General features: G+C 47.0%; 5 protein-coding genes across 5 annotated transcripts; 4 read left to right on the plus strand and 1 right to left on the minus strand.

Annotated features, from left to right (window-relative positions):
* The first annotated feature begins 3,366 nt into the window (after positions 1–3,366).
* F5147DRAFT_726899 (uncharacterized protein) lies at positions 3,367–3,645 on the plus strand. Its single transcript, XM_041439216.1, has one exon. It carries the CDS (start codon positions 3,419–3,421, stop codon positions 3,638–3,640), a length of 222 nt encoding a protein of 73 aa, XP_041285559.1. The 5' UTR covers positions 3,367–3,418; the 3' UTR covers positions 3,641–3,645.
* Positions 3,646–4,300: 655 nt separating this feature from the next.
* Positions 4,301–5,184, plus strand: F5147DRAFT_780997 (uncharacterized protein; the record flags this gene model as incomplete). The annotated part of the gene is made up of 2 exons (XM_041442549.1): positions 4,301–4,717; positions 4,765–5,184. 2 exons carry the CDS (start codon positions 4,301–4,303, stop codon positions 5,182–5,184), a joined length of 837 nt encoding a protein of 278 aa, XP_041285560.1.
* Positions 5,185–5,969: 785 nt separating this feature from the next.
* On the plus strand, positions 5,970–8,728 carry F5147DRAFT_53633 (DEAD-domain-containing protein). Its single transcript, XM_041430159.1, has 9 exons — positions 5,970–6,206; positions 6,257–6,472; positions 6,532–6,858; positions 6,911–7,153; positions 7,210–7,354; positions 7,406–7,712; positions 7,768–7,934; positions 7,986–8,165; positions 8,220–8,728. Exons 1-9 carry the CDS (start codon positions 6,142–6,144, stop codon positions 8,598–8,600), a joined length of 2,031 nt encoding a protein of 676 aa, XP_041285561.1. The 5' UTR covers positions 5,970–6,141; the 3' UTR covers positions 8,601–8,728.
* Positions 8,729–8,855: 127 nt separating this feature from the next.
* F5147DRAFT_587673 (LSM-domain-containing protein) lies at positions 8,856–9,264 on the plus strand (the record flags this gene model as incomplete). Its single annotated transcript, XM_041432020.1, has 3 exons — positions 8,856–9,006; positions 9,058–9,171; positions 9,233–9,264. The coding sequence occupies 3 exons, from the start codon at positions 8,856–8,858 to the stop codon at positions 9,262–9,264; spliced, it is 297 nt and encodes a 98-aa protein (XP_041285562.1).
* A 1,301-nt stretch (positions 9,265–10,565) lies between these two features.
* F5147DRAFT_764712 (uncharacterized protein) lies at positions 10,566–14,320 on the minus strand (the record flags this gene model as incomplete). The annotated part of the gene is made up of 10 exons (XM_041440726.1): positions 13,592–14,320; positions 13,451–13,537; positions 12,911–13,397; positions 12,766–12,862; positions 12,572–12,717; positions 12,470–12,524; positions 12,008–12,422; positions 11,809–11,959; positions 10,835–11,754; positions 10,566–10,667 (listed from the first exon to the last, which is right to left on the minus strand). Exons 1-10 carry the CDS (start codon positions 14,018–14,020, stop codon positions 10,566–10,568), a joined length of 2,889 nt encoding a protein of 962 aa, XP_041285563.1. The 5' UTR covers positions 14,021–14,320.
* Positions 14,321–14,505: the final 185 nt, after the last annotated feature.

Genomic DNA, 14,505 nt, shown 5'->3' on the forward strand with positions numbered 1-14,505 from the left:
AAGAGGAGCGATGCAAGTATTCATCTCTCTTATAAGGAAGGGATCAGTCATGCAGGACATGTTCGCACTCTTCGCCAAGACAATCACAAAACCATTCCGCACATTCCAGGTCCATGGTTTCCTTGTGCTGATGATCCTGCGAGTCGTTCTTTCTATTGTGCTTCGATTCTCACCCTTCTTAAACCTTGGAGGAATATTATGCAGTTAAAAGAGGCAGACAAAAGTTTCATCCATGCTTACGAGACTTTCATGACCTCTACATCATTCTCCATTCGCAACATTGTCAATAATCTTCAGTATCTCCATGAGTGCTCTGACAAGGCTAAAGAACATGAAACCACATCACCAAGCATCCCGCGCGCTTTGGCGGATCGACCACGATTTGATGAAGATTTTCACACTGATGAAGAAGAAAGTAACATCAATTCCGTTACTGAGGAATCAATCACAGATGAAGACATCGTGCGTGCTGCTAATGGCACATTTGGTTCTCGAGAAAGGGTATATGCCGATGTGGCGATGAATATAGCGGAGGAGTATCGCTTCTTTGAGCGAAATGCTGAAGAAAACCTGGCGGTCAACGAATTAGCCAATGTTGCCACGGATCAACAATGGGTGAATTATCTTCAGTGGGATAACATTATCCATAATGAACCTCACACACAGGACCTTTCCGCTATGGATGTTCGAGCGGATGAAGGTGGTGTCGCACTTCTTCAGCATGCTGGCAGTTTTCGTGGACACAATGATTCATCTGTTATGACGATTCAGTCGTCGTCACCACCTCATTCAGCTATTCCTGATTATCTCAAGGAAAAACAGAGCCTAGCTTTTCGCATTGTCTACAAGTATCTGGGTGAGTGTTACACTGATCTTCAGGATGTCATTAAGGCGAAAGCTCTGAATTAGATGAAATTTTGTGTGGATGACAGCCTTCTCAATTGCTGATGCAAATCCACGGCCAAGGCGGAACAGGGAAAACCAAATTGTTGCAAGCTATTACTGAAATGTTCGCGACCAGAGGTTGTTCACATCGGTTGGCCAAAACTGCATTGTCTGGAGTCGCTGCATCTCAAATCGGAGGTTCTACCTTGCATTCGTGGGCCACCATACCGGCAAATGTGAAAGGCTTGCCAACGTCAGACTCATGGATTTATCATCCAAATGTGGAGGCCATGAGACGGCGAGAGAAGAATATGCTGGATAAAGTCTTGTTGGTAGTTGATGAAGGCAGTATGCTTACGACTGATTTCCTGAGCCTTCTATCGCAAGTGACAGGCGCGTTCCGCGAAGCGGCTGGCATGCCACACGCATCAAGTACTCTTCCATTCGGAGGATTGGGCGTCATCATCGTCGTAGACTTCCACCAATTTCCTCCTGTCGGCAGTCTGACACACTCGTTGTATTATCCTAACCCTCCTACAACAAAGTGCCAATTGGGAAAGAATATCTATCTTCAATTTGACACTGTCGTTATACTGGATCAGCAAATGCGCATTATAGATGCTGTCTGGCACAACATATTGCAGCACTCCAGAGAAGGAGCCTGCACTGCTGATGACCTGGCTATCATACATCGTCTTGTTCTTTCGAACGACGAGTGTGATGTTCCAAACTTCGCCGTCCCTCCATGGAATGAAGCCATTCTCATCACACCATGCAACAGTGTACAAACACAATGGAACAACCGTGCGGTCGTGAAGCACTGCTTGTTCACCAACAAAACCCTGTACATATGTCCTGCGGAGGATTCTACCCATGGGACCTGTCTGAACATGGTCCAACGACTTGACACTGCCAAACTGTCACTGAAAGACACAGAGCAAGTACCTACAATTTTACGATTGGCTATAGGGATGCAAGTTATGGTTACTCAGAATTTAGCAATGTCTGCTAATTTGTCGAATGGATCGAGGGGAAGAATTGTGGAGATAACATTGGATGGTAGAGAACCTTCTTTGACCTCAGCTAAATCTCAAAATCGACAAGTCCAACTGCGTTATCCACCTATACTTGTCATCATCGAGCTCAACTTTTGTGAACTTCCACCTCTGCCTGGTCTCAAACCTCGTCAGATTCCTTTGTCACCCGTTGAAGTCAAATTCTCCATTGGAACGCATCCTACTACTCGTGTAACTCGTTGACAACTACCTCTCGTACCCGCTTATGCATTCACAGACTACAAATCTCAGGGGCAGACTATTGATCACATCCTCGTAGATATCGGCAAAACGACATGCTTCAGTCTATCACCTTTCAACGCATATGTGGCACTTTCTCGGAGTCGAGGTAGACAGACGATACACTTGTTGCGGGAATTCGAGAATGAACTATTTATTCATCATCCTTCGGAATATTTAAGAGAAGAAGATGCAAGAATCGAAGAGCTTGAAAGAGAAACGAAGAAAAAGTTAGATAACATTATTTGAGTCCATGTACCATAGCTTCTGTGACCGTATTCATAGGTGTTCTCGTTCATCAAATAGACCCGCGAGAGTGTCTGCTATGTTATCACTAGGGGTTTGCTGTGCGAACTTATGACCTTGCTCTGGAGAATTTTTAATTCATGGGAATCAGCCTTGTTGACCTCTTCCAACACTCGTCATTTTCGGACCCCAAAATCTGTGTGACGGTAGTCCTAAGTCTGCTTGTTTTTCGTTTTCACTGCGATAAGTCATTTTTTTTCAGCCAATTAATAGGTTGGCCTTTAGCATATTCAATGTCATCTTCAGCTTGGTCCTAATATTGCCTTTTGAGCATGTTCGATAAGCCGATTAAAACATCACAACAGCATGCAAAATGTACGAAAGTTCAACAAATCCAATGGCAAATAGACCAATGCGGCTTCACGCGCTCTACCATCCTCACTATATCATCCCGTGATTTTTGCATCTGCTGAAATGTTTTGTATTCCAGATCCGGGCACCATGTGATTGCTCTTGCACTCGAACATAACTGGGAGGTGCTTCATTGCGTGACACTCTTTGAAGTTTGACTCCCAACTTCAACTACATATGCACGAAATGGCGACCGAAAGAGATCCATTGATCTCAAATGGAACACAATATCATCGTCTGCCTGGCCCTCGAGACATTTCAAGGTCGACATGTTACGAAATTTTGGTTGGTCTGTGGTCTAGGTGCCCAACCTACAATTAGATCCAAAGTTGGCAAGTGGTTCATCGACCGTTCGAAATACATCCCTCTTCAACACTGCACTTCAGGTATCCGAGTTATAGTATTCAGCGCTTACTCTTCCGGGCAAGCAGAATCAAAGCACTCAAGTGCTACCGATCGTCCATATCCTCTCTCTTGTTCTTGTTCTCCTCCTTGTCTTCTTCCCTTCTCCTGCTCTCGTCCATCGTCTGTATTCGTCTGAGCCACATCAGCAGTTGCTGACGTGTGCTGGGCGTTTGCGCATGGTGTTCATGGTTTTGGGAACAGCATGGTGGAGCTCGGACATTGATTACACGGCCGCGGCTTGCATGGGCCTAAGCCCCAGCTTTGGGCCGGCTTGGGCTCACGGCTCAGGCTTGAAATCTAGCGAACCTAAACCCCCCCCCCAAGCCAAGCCTAAGCCGGGCCAGAACATCACTAATTTAAAATTGTATCATGACATCGAGATCGAGCTCAGAGTTTGACTGTATTTCATCGAGACCAAGTTCTGAGTAGCTAATTGGATACTTTATGAAGTAGTTTTGTGTATTCATATTGACGCAGTTCTATCATTTTCGATTATTGCACAGCATGATGTTCATGTCAGGTGACTGACAGATTATCTGCCATCCGACATGACCTTGCTCCGCAAGGTAATCATCGACGTAAAGCAGGATTACTCCTCGACGAGCTAGGGCTGATACTAATGCTGGAAATGCAAATAAATGAATGTTCGTTCGATGTATGATGGCTCACCGATAAGCTGATCAGGTTCTGTGAGACGATGCACCAGATCTGAAATATCTACTATATGCTCAATGACTGGAGCTCCAGATATACAGGTGCAATTGCGGTACACATGAAGGTGCAGAGAACCGCAAGATTGCCTGAAAACTGGGATATATTCAAAACATGGTACTAGATAAAAATACGAGTTACATCACCTATAAGAAAAGTGCCTGGTAACCTACAACTATTGATTTCAGAGATAAGCATATGTACAATGATGAGTATATGGATGATATTGTGTCTAGACAGATTGATGTCTGGGCGGTGTACTGTCATGAGTCGGATGATCAAAAATTTAAAGTCCATCTGTATACTTCGCTGGATGGCTCCTATTTCCTTCATTTGTGTTCTTAATCATGTCGTTCGATGCTCAAGCTTATCATGATCATGCTGCTTCTCAATCTAATTTCATGGCCTCTAATACATTGTGCAAGCAAATCTCTTGGCAGCATTCTGCTAATGGTCTGATTATTGTGGACCGCGATGAGCAAACCCCTTTCATCGGAGTGGTGACCGGAAGAGTATCACCTTTCAATCTCAAGTGTGGCACCAGTGGCGATTATCTCAAGAAAGGCGCCCTTGAGAAAGCCAAATACCAGCTCCATCTTGTCCGTCCGACTGACAAGATCTTGGCTCATGACTTTGACACTGTCATCCATAATCTTGAGACTATGCAGAAGGCAGCAGGGACAACAGGCGATCACAGAAATATGGTGATTCGTGACATGACGGGCGAGATGCTCCATGTGGTGGCGAACATATTTGAGCCTAGGGTGAGTGATTGTACTGCGTTGAAAATAATGCTGATGTATTTGTGTAGAATGTTCGAATTCCCGATTCTCCTCATGGCCGGCGTGTTCCTAATGCTCCGTTGATGGATGAAGTCACTGACAAATGGCCCATCGCACCTGATCATGAGGATGATTTCATTCACATCAAGTATACTCATGAGGCCGTTCCTCTTCCAGTGTTCCAAGACGGCAAAGCCATTCAGCCATTGGAGATCAACCACGCGTTAGAAGGAGCTTTGGTGGAGATTTATTTGTCGATTCATCACTGGCATTTTTCAGGATACGACAGCTTCCAAGCAAAAATGGAGAAAGTGATCATCCTTCATCCTACTGCCAGTATCCCAGGTAAACATCATTTGCCCGAACCTACGGAGGGCGAAGGTACTGAAGAAGAGCCACCGCATAAGAGAACTGAGAAAGCAGGTGAGGCAAGTGGTTCAAATGTCTGATATGATGATGTTCTGTTTCTGTATTTGTATTGTGTCATCGAGACGGAGCTCTGAGCTTCACTGTATCGGTTTCGGTATATCTGTATCAGTTTATGTATCGTTGTGTATCTATTGTGTATCCATATTTACGAAGATCTATCATTTTCGATTATTGCACTGCATGATGTTCACGTCAGGTGACTGACAGATTATGTGCCATCCAACATGACCTTGCTTCGCAAGGTAACAATCTTGATAGCTTTGATTTATCGAGTTTAATCTGGGTTACACAAGGGTAATTGGACGAGTCTGTTCTACAGCAGACCCATTTCTCCCTTCGGGTCTTCCCGTGTCTCTTCGTCTTGGGCCTTGCCTTTTGCCCCTGCGGCTTTTGCCCTGTGCATTTCGGCATGACGAACTTGCCGTTCGCGATCCTCATCGCCACCTCCTTTAGTGGAGATAGCAGTCTATGTCTAGCGAGACGAATCCGAAATGGCTCTCTGCCTTTTCTCACTCGAGTTTCTCGTCTCGCTAGGTACGCTGTTGTTGTCCATTCTGTTGGCTTTTTCTCACTCGAGTTTCTCGTCTCGATAGTATAGCAGAATTTGCGCACCCGCCCTGTAATCCCTCCCATAGTACGTTGGCATTGTACGATACGTACTTAGTGTTTTGGAGTCGTTTGTCTCCGGAATCCATGGGGTCCCCGCGTCCTCGCGTCGGGGTCCCCTTCGCAAGGTAACAATCTTGATAGCTTTGATTTATCGCTAGTATTACCCTCCCGGCGGCGGCGTACACATTTTGCCATTGTTTGCCACTTGTACTACTGTAACTTTGATTACATAATGTCACACTTTTCTTAGAGGCGTTGCCCATCCCCAATGTCATGATCACAACTCATCCGCAACTGTAGTAAATTGAACGGATTTACAGCCATTGGCTCAAAGATCGCTAGTCCACTTCTGAAAGTCTTGCTCAAGCATGTCACAATCTGCTGCATTTGCTGGCTTATGGTCGTCACTTCCAACACCATTAACACCATGGGTGTGAGTTCACCGTCATTTAAACTTCAAGCAGTGAGATCAAAGTTTTCTAGTCTGGACGTTATACAATCGATGGGGCATACCCAAATGACACCTGTTCAAGCTTCCACAATACCGCTGTTTATGCAGCATAAAGACGTCGTAGTCGAGGCTGTGACAGGTTCTGGCAAGACGCTAGCGTTTGTCATCCCTATCCTCGAACGTCTTATCAGAAGGGATACTAGACTTAGAAGAAACGAGGTCGGTGCACTGGTTATCAGTCCTACAAGGTGAGTTTCTGAGGAACTCTTATATTACTCAACGTCTAATCCTGGTCCTCCTTCGAAAGAGAGCTTGCAACTCAGATTCATTCCGTATTCTCTCTCTTCCTGAATGCCCAACCAGACAATAGCACATTGAAGGAGTGTGAGAATGGAGAAGGATCACCGCCACCCCCAACAGACACTGAATACTCAGGAGCAGGATTTCCCCCACCCCTTCTGCTTGTTTCATCAGATAAATCTTCCCCAGCTCAGGATATACAGCGCTTTCTCTCTACTGGTGCTAATATCATCATCGGGACACCTGGACGCATGGAAGAATTTCTTATAGGAAAAGGGAAAACTGTTGTTAGCGTCAAGGAGTTGGAAGTGTTGGTGTTAGATGAAGCAGACCGGTGAGCCTCTCCCGTTTACAGGAGTAAGAGCTTATTTGCTGAAGACGCAAAGTTTGCTGGACCTAGGTTTCCAAGCTGCTCTGACTCGCATCATCACTCATATTCCGAAACAAAGGAGAACTGGTCTTTTCAGTGCGACGATGACAGATGCTGATGCTCTTTCTGAATTGGTTCGCGTTGGCTTACGAAACCCTGCTCGCATCGTTGTCAAAGTTCAATCAAAGAGAACAAAGGGAACGAGTTCGGGAACCTTGCAAGAAAGTCAAATCATCGAGGAAAGGCGGATACCTGCAGGGTAAGGTGTATGTGCTATGTGCTATGTAACATTTCTTACCTATTCCTCTCTCCCAGACTTCAAAATTCCTACATTAGCTGTCTCCCGTCCGAAAAGTTGGTTCAACTGACACGTATAATCAAGCAGGAGTCCTTATCTCATCACGCACCACATTTCATTGTGTACTTTGCGACTTGCGCATGTGTTGATTATTTTTATCGCGTGAGCGTTCTCATATCAACCCTTTGCTCCTGAATTCCAAATGGGATTTAGATTTTACCAACGCTCTTACCATCCAATGTCCAACTCCATTCTCTCCATGGACACCTCCCTCCCGCAGCCCGTACTCGTGCCCTCTCAGCCTTTTCTTCAACTCTGTCATCGTCCTCTTCCCCTTCAGTGCTTCTTGCTACGGACGTTGCTGCCCGAGGACTTGACATTCCTCATGTGGATGTTGTCATTCAGTTCGACCCTCCATCTGACTCAAAAGCCTTTTCTCATCGTTGCGGCCGGACAGCTAGAGCTGGAAGGAGTGGGAAGGCATATGCATTTTTAGTAGGAAGAGAAATTGAGTATATTGGTCTGTTTTCATACGCACTCACATTACATCTTTGAACTGACGGCCGCGTCAATAGATTTCTTGTCTGTTCGAAAAATACCAATCAGGCAGCACCCATACATACTAGCCGATGGAAGCAAAGCACCGGACACGGATTGCCCCTCGACAGAGGATGGTGTCGTCAGTACCTTCATGTCCCAAATCAGACAAACTGTCATGACAGATCGCGCGCTGCATGACAAGGTAGCTGCCTTTTCCAATCTGATATACGTGGCCATTCTCACAGTTTGACAGGCTGTAAAGGCGTTTGTCTCCTTTGTTCGTGCATACTCCAAGCATGAGGCCTCCTACATCTTCCGAATCAAAGACCTGGACTTAATAGGCGTCGCAAAAAGCTTCGGTCTGCTGCGTCTGCCACGAATGCCCGAACTGAAAGATCGTGATAAGTCACAATGGGAAGGCGCAGAACTTGATGTATGTTCAATAGTTCCCAGATATCACACGTACTGATTGCTATGATGAATGAAGTGGGATTCATACTGTTATGCGGACAAGGCACAGGAAGCCAAGCGAGTTGAAGAAAATTCGAAGAAAGCTGCGGTGAAGCACGACTCCGAGACTCGAGCTGCCAAGCGCAAACGTAATGTTGCATGGAGTCAGCAAGCTGATGATAAAAATGACAAAGACAAGCGCCGGACACAAAAAGCGAGAAAAAAGCAATGGCTTAAAAGTCAAAATGTTGTTAGTGGTGACTTAAAAGGCACCCTCCAAACAGGCAGAGCCAAACCAGAAGAGAGTGGCGGAGAGGACGACTGGGACGAACTGGCACGAGAAGAACGATTAGCCAAAAAACTGCGGAAGGGGGCCGTCTCGCAGAAAGAATTCGATCAGGAGTTCGGTGACTTGTGAAAAATAGGCAATTGTCTCGTTCTTGTCTCCTTCCGTACATTCGTGTCCTCCGAGGCACCAAACCATGATCGGCATATCTAGGCATGTAATCATTGTGTCTCTCCCAGCGTCTGAATGGGGCCGAAGTCCCATGCGAGAACGTCGTTGTCGACCGTGCTGCGCATCAATATCCGATTTTCTTCTGACACCGCATCTGGGTGCGAAAACCAAACAAGTACAAATCTTTGACTTCGACACTTGGACTCGACTTTCATCATGGACGAGTCAACACCTCCACCGCCAGATATCGACGCATACACACCCCCACCCCCACCATCAGCATCAACAGGCACACCAACAGATTTCTTGAAAGGCGTGGTCGGGAAAAAGGTCATCGTGCGTCTCACATCAGGTGTTGATTATCGAGGTATCCTTTCCTTTGCCTCGCATCAATCTAGAACCAAGCTTATGTGCGTAGGCGTACTTTCATGTCTAGATGGATATATGAACATTGCGCTGGAGCAGACTGAGGAACATGTGAATGGGGTAGTTACGAATCGATATGGGGACGCGTTCATTCGCGGGAATAATGGTAAGCCGTTTCAGAATGTATGGCTGGATATGCCATGTTCTGATGTGTTCTCGTATACTAGTGTTGTACATATCTGCTGCAGAACCGCTATAATCAGAACCACATTGTACTGTACGAGCATCGCCAAAATCAACGAGTCTTTTCATGTCTGGTCTCGAGTTATCCACAGTCGCTTTGACTCTTATCGTACAACGCGAACATACTTCATGCAGATCCTCGTTATGAACGCGGTATCCCGCAATGCATGTATAACTGGGGACCTGTCTACTGCTGCACAGTTGTTCACACACCAAATCGACGCCGATCCCAACCACTTTGATTTCAATGCCAACCGTTCATAGACTCCAAGAGCCTCGCCCTCTGCGGAACCAAGCAGGTGCACGACGCAATGGCAGAATTTGACCTGACGTTCACGTTCACGAACGCAGACTCAAAGACGACTCGTTTCCTTTTCTTGATCAAGGTAGGTGATTTTCGACTCATACTCTACGCTTCATCATCGTTTTCAGGCTATCGCGTTGTCCAACGTCAATCCCTGCGAACAGACCGTGCTGCCCGTCCAAGAGCTAGCCGCTCATTCTAGTCTATTCTACATAATGTAAGGACGCGGCGATTTCGAAATAATTTGGTGTGACTGCCATGTGCGCGCCACTTGAGCTCAAACAACTTCTTGAGGCTCCCTTTCATTTCGATCTCCGCATTCTCCTTTCGCACCCCAATGGCTTCTGCGTGCTCTTTTCATGGCGTTGTTGGCATTCAAAATGCTACACCTTACGTGTTCGAATCCAAGAAGAGATTCTGGAAGATGGATGGGTTTGTGCCGCTTTCTGTGGAATCTGCCCGTCTCCATCGGCGGCAAGAACGCACCGCCTGAGGACGGTGTCTATTTTATCAATGCGCAGGTCATTACTACTGCCATAGAGGAAGAAACCGGTTTGAAGCTTTACTGTGTCGATCTACATCCCTCTCTATCCATCTATCCACTGCAGCCGTTTATTCCTAGGATATGCAATCCATTGATGGTGGAAGTGTTGCCTACAATCATCGTCGTCGGGAGAGTTTCCAGACACGACAGACACTGCCTGCCCCGCATTACCTTCACTTTTAATCCAGCGGGTTCAAACTGGACCGTCAATCGAAAGTAGTCTCCGTTGCGTCCGGCTTATGCGACAACGTTCAACAGAAATCCAAGCCTAACGTTACAGAAAGCAGTACTCAACTTGCGCACCGATTTGTTCGCGCACGGACAGCTGTACACTGCACTGTCAAGGTCGTAGAGACATTTAAGCGCTTTTTTGAGAAGGACTTCAAGGAGAGGAAGAGACGTAGTGTACAGGCGGCTGTTATTATAAATCAAGGCACAACCGTCCGAAGGGGACCGGAGCGCTTGTATGCTAGTAAGGACAAGACGTGGTCTGCACAAACATCTGCACAAACTGAGCAATTTGGGATACCAGATCTACCACAGCAGATGGGGCTTGCAGAAACAACAAAATCTGTCAAAACATAGTAGAATATCAAGCTGCGCAGAATTCCTATAAATACAACAGCTTGCTGATCCAACTTGACCTTATCATGTCTCCGTCCTACGTAGGTTCGGTCGCATCTACAAAGAAGCAGTGAGTAACAAGTATGAAGTCGAGTTTGAAGAGGAGAAGCTGACCACTTCCACAAATAATGGCAACAGCTGTGGAATGTAAACCAGATCAGGAGGTCTGAGCATGTCTGTGGATCCCTTCGATCTACGCGGTGGGTGATCTAGTGTACGCTGAAGGTTTTCCGCGGAACGTGCAGTTAGGGTGGGGGGAGGTGGGGGTAACGGTTTGTCCGCACGACGAAGTGATGGCGGTAATGGCGGGACAGGAGGGACATCTTTCCAATTCGACTGATGGGGGAAATTGGCAGATTTCGTGCTCCGTAATGAGATGGATCGCTGGCGGGTAGAAGGGGGAGGTTGTTGCACAGGTGGAGGCGTCAGCGGGCGTTGCGGGGACGACACATGCGGAGATGGCCTAGCTGTTTGCACTCGGGACCGAGTTGGAGTTGGCCCTTCCTCCTCGCTCTCCTCGCTCTCGGCATCTTCGTAGCTCCCCGAACTTTCTGTTTCGTACTCACTAGAAGACTCATCGCTTTCATCATCCGTTTCCTCCGCGGCAAGATCAAGAGCATCACTTTGAACCAGTTCCCCGAAATTAATTTCGCCTACCACGCTGTGCACCAGGGCCTGCGTGGCTTCATCTTCGGCGTCCGCGTCATTATGTCCCTGAGCCCGCGTGAAACGCCTGCGCACTTTTTCTTCGTGTGCGATCTTCAGCTTGTAATGGTACCGAGCTACCTCGTCTATCTCGTTCACCATATTCGTGCGCTCTTGCCCACCGTGGGGAAGTAGCCATTCAAGCGACACCGGTGATCCCAGACCTTCCCGGACGACAGTAAGGAATTTTTCAATCCATTGCATCAGGTTTTCAAACAAGCCCTTCCCGTTTGCATGTACCTTGTGCACGAAAGAGTAAAATGCTTGCTCATGCCGGCCGACGAGATCAATAAAGGTTTGCACGGTGGCCTGGGGATCCTCTTCGCTCACTAATCGCTCGATGGTTAGGCTTTCTCCGTTAAGAATCGGCGCGAAGAGCTTACTTTCTTCCGTAGCCTCGACGACCCTAATTAAATCGGTGATGAAATTCTGCAGATCTGATACAGAATTTCCAATATTGGCAGCCCGGTATACTTGAGCTAATGGCGCATAAAAAATGGAGATGATATCCTTCAACAACTCAGCGGTAACACCCTGGGAGTGCGTCAGTGGAGATACTGACAGTTTGTCAAGGAGGCCGACCTCGAATATTAGTGCAATCAACTGTTCCCGATCTCTCAACCGGGAATAAAGCTGCACGAGCATCTTTAGATCCTCAAACAGCCATGCCTCCTCGTTGGTTGGCCCATCGTCATCGTCTGAGTCCACAAGGTTTTCCCGCTCCCTCAGATATGCCGCGTGTGCAAGATGCGCCCGGTGCACTCTGCGTAATTGGTCACGATTTAACCTGGGTTCTTCTCCAGATCGCAGAACGACAACAAGTACGGGGACTTTCCCGTTCTTTGCATCCGTTCGATACGTATCCTGGATGTCGCGCGGGGCGTTGACAAATAGGCGGAGCTTCTCACACATGACAGGGTCATCAACTTTGGCTTTTACAGCCTCGATATCTTCTTCGATAATTGTGACCTCTTCCGTAAGAGAGCTAGAGAACATTCTGGTAAAGCATTAACAGGCTGGTTGACCGGTTAAATTCTGGACTACCGTTGAAGGAGACTTCTTCCACCGAACGGAGTCGCCAGAAAGATGTCCACCACGCCTAGCCTTCATCAATACATCAGTCATGAGAGGGTATATGCACCTTACTGCGTATCATGGCAACTGGACTGCTTATCTTGAGCGCTGTCCTTAGCAAAAAGTAAGGCATCAACCCATGTAAACGTTTCATGCTTGCGAATGTTTCCGACGCAGTATCAGACGCAACGAACATTTGGAAGATCGTCGAGGCTAGCCTACCAAAACGATTAGTTATCTGATTATTGAAAAGAACGTATATGCACGTTATTCTGCCCCATTCTGTCACGGCCCGATAATTAGGAGGTAATTGGTTTATGTCGGGAGTCACCTTAATTATGGTGAAGATATGACTGAGTCCATCTATGAATGTGTGAGATTGGTGATAAGCAACCCCTGAAGTTGACAGACCTTTCCCCATGATATCACCCTTGACGCTCTTCACTGCATCTCTTAAACCATCGACACGAGCAGCAATTTCGTGCGCAAACCGTTTCCTCCCATTTTCACGAATTCTATCTGCGTCTTCCCTTCTCCGAGCATCTTCTACCTCTTCAGGACTCAAACTAGTAGGTCCGCTGAGTAAGAAAGATTTGAGCACGGGAGAGCTCCCGATTACCCTATTGTTCATGAGAGAGTGCAGATAAGCTCTAAGGGTCAACCTATTCTTTTCCCGGGACAGCCGCGGTGGAGATCTCCCATTCCAGGACTGATGAGAAGACGAAGAGTGCGGGAGCGAATCAGATGAACCATCCGAGAACGTGGCACTGCAATCGGAGAGGGTTGTGCGTTGCATCCGCGATATTTCTGGAGGAGAGGTCGAACGCGGAACATTGACGATCGTACGATCTTTGACGGGCGGGGAAGGTACCATCTCTTCAGGATGAAATTTGCGCAACTACACAGGAGACGTGATGGGCTGTGTCAAGGATTGAGGTGCACAAATCGTACCTCATCTGCAAGCGTTTTGAAGTCGCCATACCTTCGAGACACGCAAACCTCACTATCTTCTGATAGCCGAGTCCTGATGATGAATTCCTATACGAGGTGATGAGGACATCGATGATTGATGATCGATATATGCCAGCAAACCTCGTGAACCCGACTGCGGACTCGACCCTTGTCTGTGATATTCCTCACACATACAATATTTACTTCGAATACGTCGCGATGTTTGGCTAACTGTGCCTGCCGCTTCTTAGCGAGTTGCTCGAGGCGATCAAGATCATGTTGGTTGAGCCGAACGACCTCTTCTTTCTCTGCTAGCTTTGTACCAGCGCTGAAAAATAGGGCAAAGTTCCGTTCCATACTGTCAAGCAGTTTGAGGCGAGCAGCCTTGGGTTCGTTTTCATCCTCAAGTAATGAGGTGGGGGATATGTTCTTCGCAAGAGCGGAAGCAACAAATACTTGTAGTTTATTTGGATAGAAACTTTTATCTGCAGCTGCGAGGAGGGGGAATGTTAAAACAAATTGGCGGAACATATACTTCAAGAAGGGTAAATCAAGGGGCTGAGCACCCATTGGGGGCGGCGTAAACGGGGTCCCAAGGTATGCAAGGGTGGAGCCACCATCATCAGGTGCGTTTGTTATAAGATTAATTCTTTGCGGAATTGAAGTTGTATTAGTGATTTCTTCAGGTAGTGAGCTCGGAGAGGTGTCAGAGCCAAATAGCGCTCCTCGGAAGGAACAGGATCCTGCGGATCATCATCAGTTGGCTTTGGAACAGAAGGTATCTGACGAGTGGTCGACGTGGCCGATGCTTTGAAGTGAGAAAGAGATTTGAGGAGGTGGTGTGCTCATGACAAGGAACGTTGGAAGCCCGCAGTTGACCAGACTCCATGTAAGACATCAATATACGGCCATGATATTACGTACATCATGGCTGGCACCGCCACTCTAGGGGCTATTTCTCCTTCCCTGTACAAGTTAACTACTGCTCGGGTTATACACTTTGGATCCTCTATACGTTCTTCTGTGAGGCTCATCAAGTAACTTCTTAAGTTTAG

This window comes from Suillus discolor (genome assembly GCF_016758755.1).
Source record: "Suillus discolor strain FC423 chromosome Unknown F5147scaffold_121, whole genome shotgun sequence".
Lineage (NCBI taxonomy): Eukaryota > Fungi > Basidiomycota > Agaricomycetes > Boletales > Suillaceae > Suillus > Suillus discolor.

Excerpts from the sequence above, each read along its gene's own strand:
- F5147DRAFT_53633 (XM_041430159.1), top strand. The coding sequence starts at position 6,142 with ATGTCACAATCTGCTGCATTTGCTGGCTTATGGTCGTCACTTCCAACA. Across the intron at positions 6,473-6,531 it reads CTGGTTATCAGTCCTACAAG|AGAGCTTGCAACTCAGATTC; the intron begins GTGAGTTTCTGA and ends CTCCTTCGAAAG. Across the intron at positions 7,935-7,985 it reads ATCGCGCGCTGCATGACAAG|GCTGTAAAGGCGTTTGTCTC; the intron begins GTAGCTGCCTTT and ends ACAGTTTGACAG.
- F5147DRAFT_726899 (XM_041439216.1), top strand. The coding sequence starts at position 3,419 with ATGGTGTTCATGGTTTTGGGAACAGCATGGTGGAGCTCGGACATTGAT.